At 47.3% G+C, this 18,619-nt stretch overlaps 1 protein-coding gene across 6 annotated transcripts in view; it reads left to right on the top strand.

The window, feature by feature from the left end:
* The window catches only part of NDC1 (NDC1 transmembrane nucleoporin), a 127,896-nt gene that overhangs the window by 56,574 nt on the left and 52,703 nt on the right, over positions 1 to 18,619 (top strand). For all 6 annotated transcript variants that reach the window (XM_085853643.1, XM_085853653.1, XM_085853673.1 and 3 more), the window contains 3 exons: positions 7,628 to 7,808; positions 8,691 to 8,829; positions 9,099 to 9,207. In XM_085853643.1, the coding sequence (XP_085709769.1) occupies positions 7,628 to 7,808; positions 8,691 to 8,829; positions 9,099 to 9,207 (429 nt within the window). The remainder of the gene's footprint in view (positions 1 to 7,627; positions 7,809 to 8,690; positions 8,830 to 9,098; positions 9,208 to 18,619) is intronic.

The following is an 18,619-nucleotide window of genomic DNA, read 5'->3' on the forward strand; positions in this document are numbered from 1 at the left end:
TATGTTCCATAACCTCCGCAAGACAAAAATAACATTTAATTATTCATTTATTAATTTACAAACCAACTTGATCAACACTTGTTCACTTTGATAGTGATGAGGCTTTTGTTAAAAAAGAGAGATATTTGTGGAAGACTTGACATGACACGAGTGATTTTTATTTATTTATTTTCAATATTCAAAATCGAGGCTTGTGGATGAGTGTGGTAACTGAGGGTAAAAGTGGTCCATGGTTTGATTGGAGATTTAGTAAGGAAGACCTGCTCATTACCCCACTCAGCGGGGCAATGAGCATAAGTTGGACACATCGATAAAGGGAATCAACAGTTTGACACATCCCTGAAACTTCACACCAATCAGCCTTCTCCCAATCATCAGCAAGGTTATGGAATCTATAATCGCTTCAGACATTAAATCCTTCCTCTTCTCCAATGGCTTGATTTCTGATCATCAATTTGGATTCAGACCAGGACACTCTACCCTGGACATGCTGCCTCTGCTCTCCCAACAATGGATGGAGGTACTCAATGCCTGACATGAAATCAGAGCCATATCCCCAGACATCATGTGCTTTTGACATGGTCTGGCACCCTGCCCTGCTCACCAAACTCTCTTCCTATGGTATACAAGGCCATCTCCACTCATGGCTCACAGACTTCCTCTTCTGTCGCAGCCAACGTGTGGCTCTAAATGGAGTTCTCTCATCCCCTCCTCCTTTCCAGGCTGGAATTCCTCAAGGCAGCGTTCTGGGACCTGTTCTTTTTCTGTTTTTCATCAATGATCTCCCTGACTCTCTGGAAAATTGTCTATCTCTTTGCTGATTACTCCACCCTCTGTTTTACCATCTGTCATCCCTCAGACCGGCAAGCAGCAACTTCTACGCTCACTTCAGATCTGGGTAAAATCACAAACTGGTCCAACACGTGGAACATGTCTTACAATCTGGACAAATCTCACACTCTCACTATGTCTCTCCGAAAAGACCGTTTGGAACCCCCCGCCCCACCCCCCCACACTCCCCCCATCCACGTTCTCAACAATCTTCTGGAAGAAGTCCTTTCTTTCAAGCTTCTGGGTCTCAATATCTGCCATGATCTTTCCTGGGAAAGCCACATCTCCAACCTGACCTCCAACGCCAGTCGCCAACTTGGAGTCCTCCGTCATGCAAAGTCCTTCCTCGGCCCACCTGAGCTCCTGACCACATACAAAGCTTTCGTCTACAGCCTGATGGAGTACTGCTCTCCCCTCTGGGCTGGTGCTCCTGCCTCACCTTTCTCGGCTTCAGCCTGTGGAAACCAAGGCATTTCGGATCATTGGTATCTCCCGCGGTGAGGCTGAGTCTTTGGGCCTCTCACTCTCTCACCGCAGGCAGGTCGGTGGTCTTTCTGTCTTCTATCGTCTCCTCTCTGGTCGCAATGATATGAATGAACAGGAAAAGAGGTAAGAGAGACGCGCACGGACGGACCGAGACGCGCGCACGGACGGACCGAGACGCGCGCACGGACGGACCGAGACGCGCGCGCGCACGGACGGACCGAGACGCGCGCGCGCACGGACGGACCGAGACGCGCGCGCGCACGGACGGACCGAGACGCGCGCGCGCGCACGGACGGACCGAGACGCGCGCGCGCGCACGGACGGACCGAGACGCGCGCGCGCGCGCGCACGGACGGACCGAGACGCGCGCGCGCGCGCGCACGGACGGACCGAGACGCGCGCGCGCGCGCGCACGGACGGACCGAGACGCGCGCGCGCGCGCACGGACGGACCGAGACGCGCGCGCGCGCACGGACGGACCGAGACGCGCGCGCGCACGGACGGACCGAGACGCGCGCGCGCGCACGGACGGACCGAGACGCGCGCGCGCGCACGGACGGACCGAGACGCGCGCGCGCGCACGGACGGACCGAGACGCGCGCGCGCGCACGGACGGACCGAGACGCGCGCGCGCGCACGGACGGACCGAGACGCGCGCGCACGGACGGACCGAGACGCGCGCGCGCGCACGGACGGACCGAGACGCGCGCGCGCACGGACGGACCGAGACGCGCGCGCGCACGGACGGACCGAGACGCGCGCGCGCGCACGGACGGACCGAGACGCGCGCGCGCGCGCACGGACGGACCGAGACGCGCGCGCGCACGGACGGACCGAGACGCGCGCGCGCGCACGGACGGACCGAGACGCGCGCGCGCGCACGGACGGACCGAGACGCGCGCGCGCGCACGGACGGACCGAGACGCGCGCGCGCGCATGCACGTGCGCACAGACGGGCATGCATAGACATAGACATAGACATAGAGAGAGACAGAGATGTGCATGCATAGACAGACGTGCATGCATAGACGTAGAGAGAGACATAGACGTGCATACATAGACATAGACATAGAGAGAGACAGAGAGGTGCATGCATAGACATATACATAGACATAGACATAGAGATTGACATAGACGTGCATGCATAGACATAGACATATCGAGAGACAGAGACGTGCATGCAAAGACATAGACATAGACAGAGACGTGCATGCATAGATATAGACATAGACATAGAGAGAGACAGAGACGTGCATGCATAGACATAGACATTGACAGAGACGTGCATGCATAGATATAGACATAGACATAGAGAGAGACAGAGACGTGCATGCATAGATATAGACATAGAGAGAGACAGAGACGTGCATGCATTGATGTAGACATAGACATAGACATAGAGACAGAGACGTGCATGCATCGATATAGACATAGAGAGAGACAGAGACGTGCATGCATAGACATAGACAGAGACATGGACGTGCATGCATAGACATAGACAGAGACGTGCATGCATAGACATAGACAGAGATGTGCATGCATAGACATAGACAGAGACGTGCATGCATAGACATAGACAGAGACGTGCATGCATAGACATAGACAGAGACGTGCATGCATAGACATAGACAGAGACGTGCATGCATAGACATAGACAGAGACGTGCATGCATAGACATAGACAGAGACGTGCATGCATAGACATAGACAGAGACGTGCATGCATAGACATAGACAGAGACGTGCATGCATAGACATAGACAGAGACGTGCATGCATAGACATGGACAGAGACGTGCATGCATAGACATGGACAGAGACGTGCATGCATAGACATGGACAGAGACGTGCATGCATAGACATGGACAGAGACGTGCATGCATAGACATGGACAGAGACGTGCATGCATAGACATGGACAGAGACGTGCATGCATAGACATGGACAGAGACGTGCATGCATAGACATGGACAGAGACGTGCATGCATGGACATGGACAGAGACGTGCATGCATGGACATGGACAGAGACGTGCATGCATGGACATGGACAGAGACGTGCATGCATGGACATGGACAGAGACGTGCATGCATGGACATGGACAGAGACGTGCATGCATGGACATGGACAGAGACGTGCATGCATGGACATGGACAGAGACGTGCATGCATGGACATGGACAGAGACGTGCATGCATGGACATGGACAGAGACGTGCATGCATGGACATGGACAGAGACGTGCATGCATGGACATGGACAGAGACGTGCATGCATGGACATGGACAGAGACGTGCATGCATGGACATGGACAGAGACGTGCATGCATGGACATGGACAGAGACGTGCATGCATGGACATGGACAGAGACGTGCATGCATGGACATGGACAGAGACGTGCATGCATGGACATGGACAGAGACGTGCATGCATGGACATGGACAGAGACGTGCATGCATGGACATGGACAGAGACGTGCATGCATGGACATGGACAGAGACGTGCATGCATGGACATGGACAGAGACGTGCATGCATGGACATGGACAGAGACGTGCATGCATGGACATGGACAGAGACGTGCATGCATGGACATGGACAGAGACGTGCATGCATGGACATGGACAGAGACGTGCATGCATGGACATGGACAGAGACGTGCATGCATGGACATGGACAGAGACGTGCATGCATGGACATGGACAGAGACGTGCATGCATGGACATGGACAGAGACGTGCATGCATGGACATGGACAGAGACGTGCATGCATGGACATGGACAGAGACGTGCATGCATGGACATGGACAGAGACGTGCATGCATGGACATGGACAGAGACGTGCATGCATGGACATGGACAGAGACGTGCATGCATGGACATGGACAGAGACGTGCATGCATGGACATGGACAGAGACGTGCATGCATGGACATGGACAGAGACGTGCATGCATGGACATGGACAGAGACGTGCATGCATGGACATGGACAGAGACGTGCATGCATGGACATGGACAGAGACGTGCATGCATGGACATGGACAGAGACGTGCATGCATGGACATGGACAGAGACGTGCATGCATGGACATGGACAGAGACGTGCATGCATGGACATGGACAGAGACGTGCATGCATGGACATGGACAGAGACGTGCATGCATGGACATGGACAGAGACGTGCATGCATGGACATGGACAGAGACGTGCATGCATGGACATGGACAGAGACGTGCATGCATGGACATGGACAGAGACGTGCATGCATGGACATGGACAGAGACGTGCATGCATGGACATGGACAGAGACGTGCATGCATGGACATGGACAGAGACGTGCATGCATGGACATGGACAGAGACGTGCATGCATGGACATGGACAGAGACGTGCATGCATGGACATGGACAGAGACGTGCATGCATGGACATGGACAGAGACGTGCATGCATGGACATGGACAGAGACGTGCATGCATGGACATGGACAGAGACGTGCATGCATGGACATGGACAGAGACGTGCATGCATGGACATGGACAGAGAGAGACAGAGGCATGCATAGACAGACAGGCATGCATAGACACATGCATGCATACATAGACTGAGATATGCATACATACAGAGAGATGGTGGTGGTCGTATGGTAGCTTAGCTGCCGGGGTAGCTATCATTTCTTGAAGCGCGACTGTGTCGCTGATGCAGTGCCCCTCGACCAGTACACACACTGGAACTGGTACTCATTTCACCGACCTCAGAAGGATGACAGGCTGAGTCAACCCCCTGGTGTATTAATTCAGCGGCCGACAGGGCTTGAACTCAGGACCCTAGGATCCCAAGCCTCCACCCTAACCACTGAGCCAACACCAGGCTATATATATATATATATATATATATATATATATATATATATATATATATATATATATATATATATATATATATATATATATATATATATATATATATATATATATATATATATATATATATATATATATATATATATATATATATATATATATATATATCCTGCTTGCAAGAGGGTTGGGTTAAGTGGGGTTAATAATGGAGAGTGAAATCCAAAATTGGGCAAAACCACGGCATAGTCCGACATTGCCGATGAATGGTGCTGATTATTTTGAGTTAAAGGTCAACCCATTCCAAGTTTATGGCACTAAAACGAAATGAGAGCTATCCTGCAGAAATTGTTTTGACCCCAATTTTTTTGTAATTGGCTGAATTGAATATATAATGACTTGATACGTAACAACAAGCTGTACACCTTGGTCATTAATATTCTCACCGTTCCCACTGATAAAGTGATGTGCTGGATTAGAATAAATTAATAAATCCTGAATTGTGTTTTGCATAAGATCACTTGAGTAAACCAATGAGATATTCTGCTTTATGTTTATTCCTGTTTCTGAAATACGAGAAGAGAGGTGTAACTAACGATGCAGGACCACTGACATCAAAGGATGTTGGCACGTCGCGCTGTTGTTTTATGATCCTGTGTACGTACATGTTTGATATTTCTCCTTTTTGCATGTTGTCATTGAATAACCAACCACACATGCTCAAATATCCGAAACAAGAGGATCTGGAAAATACTTCCCATGCTTCCCTGTATCGTGATCATGAAAATCCTTTTGATGTTGTGTTGTTCAATAACAATGCATGGACATGGACAGAGACACGTGCATGCATGGACATGGACATGGACATGGATGTTCATGCAACATGTTTACTTTTCAACCTGGCCTTTATTTTTGTTTCAGATTAATTTGGTAGTCCTTTATATCATCATTGAAAATGTAGACTGTACATATATTTCACAGTATGATCTGGTGTCCCTTTAACATCTCTTCATTCTGCTGCTCGACGCAAACCATTTCTACAACCCTTCAAATGTTGATGTTCATCCTTGCGGTCGAATGAAACCTGTAAAATTATGATTAAATTTTCCACTCATTCATTTTTCAGGTTTATATGGTAGTTTTAATGGATATTATTTAATTTAGAACGTACATGTCAATGGTGTACATGGATGAGGCGACCGCAGCACGTGACATGCATACGTATAGGTGTTCATAAAGTTATAGGATCAAGATTACTTGCATTAGTCCTAAAACATTTTATTTTTTAATGCATTGTCCCAAGACTTTAATGCACTCTCCTTCAATGGTCCTTTAAACTGTCTACATCAGAAAAAGAGCCGGTTTCAGATTGCTATTTTCAGCTACTCTCGGTTTCTTCATCGGTGAATTGACGGCCATGCAGGTTTGACCTCAAATAGTCAAAACGGATAATAGTTCCGGTGCTATTGGTCTGGTTCAGGCTGTTGAATGGGCGATCCAGCTGCTCAAAGCTTTTTGCGCGACACCTGCCTTGTGCACAGCCATGTTGTCGTGCAGGAGGAGCACGCCTTCGTCCATCATCCCTCGGCAATTTATCTTGATGGCTGCCACAATATTTTGCATGAGGCTGGCATAAATATTCCCCTGTGATTTATGAAACGTGTACTCATTTGGCAGGATTCCCTCGGCTTCCAAGAAAATTAGGCCATTCAGGATTCCCTTGGCATCCAAGAAAAATGATCCTGCCGGTTGAGGATTAGGTGCAAAGTTTCTTGGGTGATGGTGATCTCTTGTGCTTCCAGTGCATGGATTCCAATTTGTTTTTCAGGATCCCTGTGGTGAAACCACATGTCGTCAATAAACCAGATGGGTAATAAAAGCTGCTAGATCTGTGTTGAACTGTTTCAGAAACTTGCGTACGTGACCAGCTGTTGCTGTCAATTATTAGTGCTAACATTTACGGAGATAGGAGCAGGAGCAGGAGCAGGAGGTGGGGGAGGGAGGGCGGTGGTTGAGGGGCATGATTGCTGAGACCATGAGCATGCCCATCTATCGGTAGATGATTGAGAAATTCCAGTTATTTTTATACTCAGGACATGAACATACCTATCCTCTGTCTTTATTGCTTGGCTCAGGCAATAGTTTGTAGGTGGATTGCATCTACTAGTTGTCCTCACCTTGGTCATCATCAAGGGACTGGTTTCCATGCACAAAGTCGGCGTCGTCCCTTTTTTAAATGCTCCTCATCACAACAAAATGTTTTTTTTTCACGGCTCCCAATCCAAAATAATCCCTGTCCCTTCATTTATTTTTCTGAATTATAAAATTCTTAATTCTCCTCTCTCCTTCCCTTTCTGTCCCAACTATGTATTTAATTTGCAAAAAAAGGAAGAAAAAAAAACCTCCAAAAAGAATTGAAGCACAAAAGTTTGCATCCTGTTTTATTTTTTTACCTGTGTGCAGTTGCCCCGTGCCTTCCAAACACGCGGCTCGCTATGTTAGCCTCCATAGTGCAGCCTTACAGGTTCTTTCACACGTTGGGTCACACACTGGCAGGCCTGCTATGTGGTTGGGCTGCAGCATTCCTGGCTGGTGGGCGCTACAAATCGCTAGAGGTGGCCTGTTGTGGCCATACATCACTCAGGTAACCAAGTTTTGAGAATGGGGTACAAAAGTCTGAGTCTAGTCGTGAATTTATTAAATTATATGTGATAACAAAAGACATCATTTCGAAATACGAATCCAAAAGCACTTTGAAGGGATTTCCTTGATCTCTGAAGGATGTAACAATACTTATTGAATCTGAAAAACCAAATCTGGCTTTACCTGTAATCAGTAATCCATGTGACCCCATGATGCCTTGAGACCTGCATCAACTCCATTTGGGATTGATTTAGTGAGTTCATGGATTAGGTTTGAGTCAATGTTTTCCCAACAGCGTTGTAATGCATTCCAGAGCATAATCGGACTGCTCACATACATTTTATCTTTCTCTCAAATGTATTCACCTTTCATTGATTTTTTGTGAAGACAAAGTGCCAGTCAATAATAACTCGAATAAATTAAAGTATTTGAACCCTGCTGTGTGCATGTGTGTGCATTATGAAGCATCATGATGTTAAGAACATTGGAAGTGATTGAAGAAGTGTGTGTGTGTGTTTGTTTGTGTATACATACAATATCACACACACACACACACACACACACACACACACACACACACACACACACACACACACACACACACACACACACACACACACACACACACACACACACACACACACACACACACACACATCTCTTTCTCTTCAAATCTCTCTCTCCACCCCTCCCCCCCCAGCTTCCTTTTCCCTTCTATCTCCCCTCTCCTCTCTCCAACTTGTTTCCCTCCTTGTCCTTGTCACCGTCTCTTTATAGGTCTGCCTCTCTTTTCACAAGTGCTTTGTTCTTTCACCATTGGATTTGCACCACAATTTCTCCCTCCCTTTTTTTCGTTCTCCCTCTCTTTCCCCCCCCCCCCAAGTGTTGGTCACGGTGTGCAACCTGGTTGTCTCAATGAACTGCACTTGTTCATCGTACTTTTTGGTGGGTTTGTTGGATTCACCTATAGCTTGCTTTACTTCCTCAAGTACATGAGCTACACAGCTTTTCCCATCATTCAGGTGAGAATTTGCAATGGGTTGTATTGTTCAGATTTCCACCTCGACCCCTGGTTCATGATGTGAGAAAGTAAAGTACAAATTGCTTCTACCATATGTGCTTATCCATCATCTATGAATGTATGTGTAGTTCACCCCATATCGGCTTCAATCTCTAAATGTTTGTGGTTTTAGTCATGTCATTATTATTTATTTCAGATCAGTCTGCATAATTTCACCAATGTTCTGTAGCATGTGATCTGATGCAGGTTTGTGTGTGTTTTTTTGAGCAGCTTTCAAAATACCTGCAGTTTCGGGCAGCACTCCCTTGTATTGTGAAACAAAGTACCAAGCAGGCATTCGTCTTGCTGCGCTGGTACTGCATCCTCTACTTCTTCTTTGGTGCGTGCATTGCCTGCATTCTCATTTCATTTCATGCCAACTATGTGACGCCATACTAGTGTAGTAGATAGTAGAAAAATCGTGCAACTTATGATACAAGCATCAAATTTGGCATTTCTGTTCCGCAGGGCTTTCTGATCAAATCTGCCTGATTGGCCATTTGAAAATCCAAATTTTGAAAAATTTGAAGAAAAAAAAAACTTCAAAAAAATTTGATGTCGCAGCTGGCTGAAATTCTTGAAGCGCAAGTGAACATCCCAGACAGAGAACCAAGGGGAGATGCAGTCATCATTGATGGCTCAGCACTTATCAATGCCCTACCTCCACACACTTCAAAGATATTTGATGACTATGCTAAAGAAGACATCATCCCAAAGGTGGAATCCTATGGTGCCAGGTACGAGAGGGTGGACGTAGTGTTTGATGTGTACAAGAAGTCAAGTCTGAAGTCCGAGGCAAGGTCGAAAAGGGGGCATGGAATCAGAAGAAGAGTGACAGGAACCAGTAAGACCTTAAGTAACTGGAGAAGCTTTCTTCGAGATGACAGCAACAAGACTGAGCTGTTTCACTTCCTTGCGGAAAAGATGTGTGAAGCACAGACGACAAGCACAGTCATTGTCACAAAAGGAGAAGATGCCATTAGCAATACAAGGAAGTCACTGGATGCTGTGTCTCCATGTTGCCATGAAGAAGCTGACACTCAATATTTGTACACGCCAGGGATGCAACGACTGATGGTAGCAAGTCCATTATCATTCAGGCTAATGACACAGACATACTCGTCATAGCAATATCTGTACTGCCATCCTTACCGGAACTAGGTCTTGAGAACATGTGGATTGCCTTTAGCCAAGGCGTGATGGATTCCAGTCCATGAGGTATTTGAGGATTCTGAGGATTCTGCAACAGGGCCTGAGGATTCTGCAATAGGGCCTGAGAAAGCTAGATGGATCCCATACTTCCATGCGTTCACTGGATGTGACGTCGTGTCTGCCTTCCGCGGTAAAGGGAAGAAAACTGCATGGCAGACTTGGAACGTCTTTGATGATGTTTCTGAAACATTCACCAATCTCAGCCAGCATCCAACATTGATTCGTGATCTTGACTTTTTTGAAGTTTTTTTATTTTTTTCAAAATTTGGATTTTCAAATGGCCAATCAGGCAGATTTGATTAGAATCCCCTGGAGAACAAATGTGCCAAATTTGATGCTTGTATCATCATTTGCACGATTCCTCTCAAAGATTGCTGTTATCTGCCCCACTTTACTTTCTCTGTTCTCACTGGTCTGTTCATACACTCCTGACTCTTGATTCCGTCGCCTTCAAGTTGGAGAGAAATATTGCGTGCATGTGTATGTATTGTAACGATGGACTGCGGGACGAACTCTTGGTCAAATACACCACCCACATGATCAATTTAGAAACGGATGTCGACAGAGACCATACTCGCTTAATTTCCCCAAATCTCTCTTCTCCCTTCTCTTGATCGCCACCACCCGTACCCCATGATGGTGCTCCCGCATTCACTCCATCCTTCTCTGAACTTCTTGATGTACTCTATTTTGCTGTCCCGGCCCTCTATTATTATTCACACCGTGACCGCACGCTCATTGGCTCTCGACATGGGCCGCTCGTAGCTGCGACACACCCACCGCTGTCAGCGGCTCAAGGTGGTTATTAACTCCAGCACCGCCATGAGGTGCATTTAGGTCATCTTTGGAAGGGTTTTGCCCATATATCGTGATAAGGAAAACACATAGACAAATGATGAGCGCGAGGTGAGGAGACGAAAGGGGAGGCAGCACGAGGGGAGGGAAGGGGAGGCGGCGCGAGAGGAAGGGAGGGAAGGGGAGGCGAGGGGGGTGAGGGAAGGGGAGGCGGCGCGAGGGGAGGGGAGGGAAGGGGAGGCGGCGCGAGGGGAGGGGAGGGAAGGGGAGGCGGCGCGAGGGGAGGGGAGGGAAGGGGAGGCGGCGCGAGGGGAGGGGAGGGAAGGGGAGGTGGCGCGAGGGGAGGGGAGGGAAGGGGAGGCGGCGCGAGGGGAGGGGAGGGAAGGGGAGGCGGCGCGAGGGGAGGGGAGGGAAGGGGAGGCGGCGTGAGGAGGGGGAGGGAAGGGGAGGCGGCGTGAGGAAAGGGGAGGCGGCGTGAGGAAAGGGGACGTGGCGGGAGGGGAGGTGGCACGAGGGGAGGGAAGGGGAGGCGACATGAGGGGAGGGAAGGGGAGGCGGCTGGGGGGATGGAAGGGGAGGCAGCACGAGGGGAGGAGAGGGAAGGGGAGGCGGCATTAGGAGCGGTGAGGGGAGGAGGCGCGATGGAAGGGGAGGGGCACGAAGGGAGGGAAGGGGAGGAGGGGCGAGGGGAGGGAAAGGGAGGAGGCGCGAGGGAAGGGAAGGGGAGGTGACGGGGCGGGACGGAGGGGAGGGGCACGACTGGGCGGGACGGAGGGGGAGGGGCACGACGGGACGGGACGGAGGGGGAGGCGGCGTGATGGGACGGAGGGAGGAAGGGGAACGACGGGACAGGACGTAGGGGGAGGCGGCGTGACGGGACGGAGGGAGGAGGCGCGAGGGAGGGGAGGCGGCACGAGGAGAAGGGAGGGAGGGAAGTGGAGGAGGCTCAAGGGAAGGGGAGGGGCACAAGGAGAGGGAAGGGGAGGGAAAGGGAGGCGGCACGAGAGAAGTGGAGGAGGCGCGAGGAGAGGGAAGGGGAGGTGGCGCGACGGGGAAGGACGGAGGGGGAGGCGGCGGGACGGGAAGGAGTGGGAGGCGGCGCGACGGGACGGATTGTTCAGAAATTATTGTGGCCTGTTCCAAGGCAAGGCATTGTTGAGGAGGCTAAAAAAAATGGTGGCTTCAGACTCTTGCGAGCTGACAGGGCTGAATTTTAAAATTTTAAACGTGCAGACACGTACGCACGTACATTTGGCACATGTGTGCGACCGATCGCTTAACCCTGCCTTTCGCCTCACGAGTGCAGGGTAATTGTCCTCAAAAGGGGTGTTAAAGTAATTTCAAACACCCAGTTTTCATTCCTGTACCACCGTGGAGTTCCCTTTATATACATGCAAAGTTTTGGGCCGCTAGGTTTAATGGTTTTGGAATTATGGAGGAGACACACACACTGACATTTATTAGTATCGATAACATTTTGAATATGTTGCGCCCTCCAGTTGTTACTGAAAATGTTTTTTTTTAATATGGATTTATTTTTATGGTTCATCAATATATAAGAAACAGTATAGTTGGATATTCGACTTAAGCAGAGACTAATCAATGGGAGAAACCTCACAAAGAGAATTGTCAATCATCAAACACATTGTTTTAATTTTTTCAAAAACCTGTCACAGTAATTTTAGTCATTGATTTCACAGTAATGGCTAAAATAGTGCTACGCCTAAAGAAAGAGCTTTTACATGTTGTGAACAAGTGGCCAATTTTCTGAATGTCGAGATCAGTTGTTCTCAAACTTTTTTTGTCTGCTTTCCCCTTCTGCCCTCTTGGACCGGCCCAATGCCCCCTTGTCCTATCGTTCCTGGTCCGGCACCCAGTGGGCAATAGGATAGTCCGAATTTATGTAGATAGGAAGCAAAAATAACAGTAGCCAAATATTTTCTGAATAATATTTTACTTTACTTTACTTTTCCTTTACTTTTCTATTTTATTTTGCACTACCTACAATGTTTCAGCAGAACAGGTCCAGGTGAGGAAAACTGGGAATCTGTTATCACAGGCCCAAATACCGTTAGTGTGAAGGGTGGGCCTGGTGACTCGCTGCGAGATTACGAACGTCTGGCTCCATCTCAGTGAGGTAGAGACGCAGATCGCCCCTCTTGATAATGTCAAGGCGGTTTCGATACTTGATCAGCAGCACCATCATGGCGCTGAACCCTCTTTTAATGAGGTATGATGTGGGGAACGCCATCAGAAGCAGTTCTGCCTCTGTCCACATTGCGGGGTATTCGCCCCGCTCCAGAATCCAGAATTTGCTGTATTCATACTGCCTTCGCCTCATCATCATTCCACAAGTTGATAATTTCGTCCTGTAATTCGCGCTTCACATCTCGAATGTCACATTTGAATGGGTTGATCACCCATGCTGGCACCGACAGTTCTCGCATGTCTCTGAAACGCTGCTCCATATCTCCACGAATCTTCTCAAGGTGATTGCAATAAACGAGCAGCTCTTCATCAGAAACAGCAGTTTCCTTTGCCAACCGGGGAAAGTGGTACGTATCTCTGCGGCCGAGGGTTTCCCTGTGCAGAGTCGCCTTGGTTACGAACGCGCCGATCACTTTCTTTGCTTTAATCAGCGTCATATGGTCACCCTGGAGTTGTTTGTTGACATCATTCAGTATAGTGAATATGTCCGCGAGGTAAGCCACATCATGCTCAATCGCATTCACTTTCTCCGATAACTCTGTATCAATTTCCGACAGAAACTCGACCACTGTCGAGAAGAGGGCATGGAAACGGGTCAAACAAGTACCGTTGGACAACCATCAAACTTCAGTATGCAACAAGAGCCTCTTGAATGATTCATCTTTCTCCTGGCAAAGCTGACGAAACAGCCGATCATGCAGAGACGACACCTTGATTTTATTCACTGCTTTGATTCCTATTTGGAGTGATGTATGAAGTCTGGTGCTGAGAGCTTTTGCTACAAGATGTTGGCGGTGCACAACACAGTGAATGGCGAACACGGACGGTACCCGGTTCTTCAGAAGTGCAATAAAACCATGCTGGCAGCCAACCATCGCTGGTGCCCCGTCCGTCGCGCAAGTGAGAATGTTCTCCATCGGTATGTTCTTATCAGTGAAGTACTTCTCCAATGTTTGGAAGATGGAAGAACCCTTCGTATCGGTCTGGAGAGAGCAGGCAAACAACAATTCTTCCACCATTTCCTGATCATGGATGAAGCGAACGTTGCAGAGTAACAGAGCTTCACTGTCACGCAAAGTGGACTCATCCAGCTGGATGGCGAAGTGCGTGCTTCTCAGCTCACAACACAGCTTATCTTCTACATCTGATGACATTTCATCAATCCGCCTGGCCACGGAATCATTGCTGAGCGCAATCGACGAGAGAACTGGATACGGATCCTGGCCCATAACAGTTTTTATCACTTCCCCAACAGCCGGTTTGATCAACTGTTCGCCGATTGAATACGGTTTTCCAGATCTGGCGATGAGCAATGACAGCTTATACGACGCTTCCAGCCCTTTATCCACGAGCTTTTGGCTGGCTTTGAACATTGTCGTTACCGTGGATCGCTTCTCAAATTTCTCTTTCAGCGATTGGAAATGGCTGACCTCTGCGCGAGTCTTATCACTGTGCTTTTTACCCAGGTGCTCGCTCAGTCGAGATGGTTTCATTGCTTCATTGGACAGCGTGATACCACACAACAAACACCGGTAACTGCGTGGTCGTCAGGGATGGAATGAATCCATACTTGATGTATTCAACGGAATACTGACGACACTTTTTCTTTGAGGCCGACATCTTGAAGCCGACTGGACGTGAAGCTTTTTTGAATAATGAAATCAATACGCCAAGATGTCGAAACACTAACACCAGTGAAAAGGCCAAACAATAATTATATATTTCCGGTCTCTGGTCAGCGTGCGCATCGATTTTCACCCTGCGCGTCAAAAAAAATTTTCTTCACATTTCTACCGGTAGCTACAACAGCGCACGCCTAAAACACAATGCCGCGCCGCCTCAGTACTCTCGTCTCGCTGGCAATTGGGCTGCCGGATCATAACACATGTATATGGTATTCACACCATGTGTGTGTAAAAAAAAAAAAACACTGACTTGTATTGTTGGTAAACAAGTCTGTAATGTGCTTGAAGAACTTAATGATTTTCAGAATAAATACATTTTAAAATGTGTTCATTATTTACAAAAAGGCCTACCTGTCCCATTACCTGTCTTTAATTTCTCTCTGGACGGCGCCACGGCAAACGAGGAGGACCGCAATGGGCATTGCTTGGCCAATTTGCCGAATGGTGCCGGGTAACCTGTTCAGACTGCAGGAAGCCCAATGAGCGCTCCTAATCGCCGCTGCTCCTCTAAATCGCCAGTGCCCCCCAAATCATTGCCAGCGCCCCCCTACCACTCGTGGAGTCGGGAGCACCCCCCTTGAAAGTTCCCAGCACCCACTGGGGGGCGGTAGGGACCACTTTGAGAACCACTAGTCTAGATGATCAATTGGGCTACATTCTTTATCAAGTTTTTGACCTTTTAAGTGCAGAGCCTCTTCAAATGGTGGGTCCATGACTATGGCTGTGGATCGATACCAATAGATCGTAACTTCAGCCCTGTCCATACAGTCGGTTAAGTGCGACTTCACTACCTATAGCATATAGCTTTTCCAATAGTTGTTTACCTGACTTCCTTTGCCTTTTATATTATAACTAGTACGTGCCCGTATGTGCGTGCCCGTACGGGGTGCGGTAATTTGGTCACTGGAAACTTGGTCACGGTAAAACGGTCATGGGAAACTTGGTCACAGTAAAACGGTCACAAGGTAATTTGGTCACGGTATTATTATTATTATTATTATTTATTATTCACTGCATTTAATGCCAGTAAGGCCCAAGAGCAGTAATAAACATTTTCATTTCATGGCCGGCGAATCTTGTTGGCATAATGACGTATTGACCAAGTTTACTGACTACTATAATGGAATCGATTCTGTCTCTCTCAACTTTTAAATTCCGATTCCATTATAGTAGTCAGTAAACTTGGTCAATACGTCATTATGCCAACAAGATTCGCCGGCCATGAAATGAAAATGTTTATTACTGCTCTTGGGCCTTACTGGCATTAAATGCAGTGAATCATAAATAATAATAATAATACTGTGACCAAATTACCTTGTGACCGTTTTACTGTGACCAAGTTTCCTGTGACCAAATTTCCTGTGACCAAATTACCTACATTCGCCCGTACCTGCGTGGCCGTACGTGCAAAAAAAAAAAAAAAAAATTTTCAAACCGCGTGCCAGAAACAACCACACAGGCCGTTCCTTCGCTCTCACGTGCCCGTAAGTGCGTGACCGTACGTGAACCCCCCACTCCCCCCAAAAAATTCAAACAACCACACAGGCCGTTCCTTCGCTCTCGCGTGCCCGTAAGTGCGTGACCGTACGTGAACCCCCCCCTCCCCCAAAAAAAATTCAAACAACCACACAGTCCATTCCTTCGCTCTCGTAAACGACGACTGGATTGGGGCATTGTGTTTATCTATAAATACGCATAAGAAATTATTAGAATACAGTAAGTCATCACTATCCGGAAGTGGTGCGTGCCCGTACGGAATGTTCACATGCATTCCAGAAATTATTGCTTGCATTGAAGTAACAACTGCTGTGATACTTACACAAACACAGTTAATTAAAATACAAATTAAAATCAAGTTTACCTCCCTGTCTTTGCTTGCCATGACATTCTCTGCCATTGACCATTGCCACTCCTACATCACAGTAACTAAATGGCGCCCTTTCCCCATCGGCCACGCCAACACAGCAACGTGTCTTGTCATTGGTTTGGTAAATAAATGGCCATAACTTGGGAAGCACTTCTCTGATTAATATCAAACCTTCAAAAGGCACATCCTCAGGTCCCCAGCAATATACGTGGCAAGTTTCAATTAGATCAGACCAGTGGTTGTCGAGAAACGGTGGACACACACACACACACACACACACACACACACACACACACACACACACACACACACACACACACACACACACACACACACACACACACACACACACACACACACACACACACACACACACACTGCTGGAATTGTAGACAGATACATTCTTAATCCTTATTGCACATTCCGCATTCCATTATCGACATCCATGCACATGCTACCTCACATAACCAATGGAATTTCTGGAAGGGAAGTTCAAGAAAATCTTGGATGTACAGTAATAGTAATATATACAGACATATCTGATATATTACAACAATGCTCTCACATGGCTAAAGCTGAATTACCTTTTTTTCCATTGTTTCTAAGCCTCAGGAAAAATATTTTTCCCATATGTGATCAAGGCTTAGGGAAGAGTGAGTTGACTGGTTATAACGGCAATAAACTGACAGTGTGGCAACGGTAAACACGGCATGCAGGGGACAAACTAACAGGAAGAAGGAGCTAATATTCTGTCTCCCACCTTTTTGAGTGATATGAGGAATAGATATCTGTAATATGAAAGCAAAATCTTGAACGTTTTTTGAAATATCGCATGTACAAGCCAAGATACTGAGGGGGTTGCCACGCAAACATAATAATTCAGGCAATCACAGCTGTGATCTAATTCAGTTGAGTAATGTATGTATATATATATATATATATATATATATATATATATATATATATATATATATATCTGCAATATGAAAGCTCAATGTTCAACGGTTTTTGAAATATCATGAACGGATGATAGGTTATGGACGGACGATCGGACGGAGCTCATTTTAATGTCCCCCGTCTCTGACCTTAGCAGAGGGGTGGGGCACAAAGAGGGAGAGAAAGGAGGGAGGAATTGCAGCAAGTAAGTGTTTGGCTTGGCTTGGTATGGTTAATGGGGCTATAAAAGATTGTGGGTAGTGATGGGGATGATTGTGCACCACCCGCTCGAAGGTCAAGAGGGAAGAATTGGATGGAACATCTTCAGGAAGGCAGGGGCGGTGCCATAAACATAACAGGAGAAAAGAGGAACAGAAGAGTAAATAACCTGGGGGTGGGTTACTGAAAGAATGTCTGCTGGGGAGTGTTGGAGGGCTAAGAGAGCAGGAGTTGGACTGCAGGAGAGAGAACGAATAAGAGGGGCAGAAAGACAAATTATTACATGTAAGACAAGGATGGTAGCATGCTGGACATTTTTTTTTTTTAATTGAATTAATTTCCTCATTCTTTAAGCTTTTGGTGCTGATTTTAATTCTTCTTTTTTTTTTTTGGAATATTTATGTGAGCAATGTTTGTTTTAAAAGCTTGGTGAAATGTAAACACCCCCTGCTTGGCATACATGGAACCAATGAAGGAAGCATTCAGTTAACACACAGCTCTCAGTTCTCTCATGTTTAGCATGGAGCAAACCAAATGCTGGCTGGAGGTTTCTCGAGTTCACATGTACAGAGTAATCAAACTCTCAACAAAGATCAATAATTGTTTGAGGTGTGATGAAAATCAGATCAATACAAGATGAATGCTGAGAATTTTATACTTGTGCAAAAAAATTGTGATAAAGTTGCTCATTGAGATGGAAAAATGAATTTTCCTTTGGGTTGTCCTAAACACAAGCTCACTATTTCTCAGATATTATTTCTAGCATAAGGATTCTCTTTTTGAAAATATCTGAAATTTCCTTTTTGAGTCATTTAAAAATAAGTAAATCT

The sequence above is a fragment of the Eptatretus burgeri genome, chromosome 2, assembly GCF_056783735.1.
Source record: "Eptatretus burgeri isolate ZD-2024b chromosome 2, Ebu_testis_v1, whole genome shotgun sequence".
Classification (NCBI taxonomy): domain Eukaryota; kingdom Metazoa; phylum Chordata; class Myxini; order Myxiniformes; family Myxinidae; genus Eptatretus; species Eptatretus burgeri.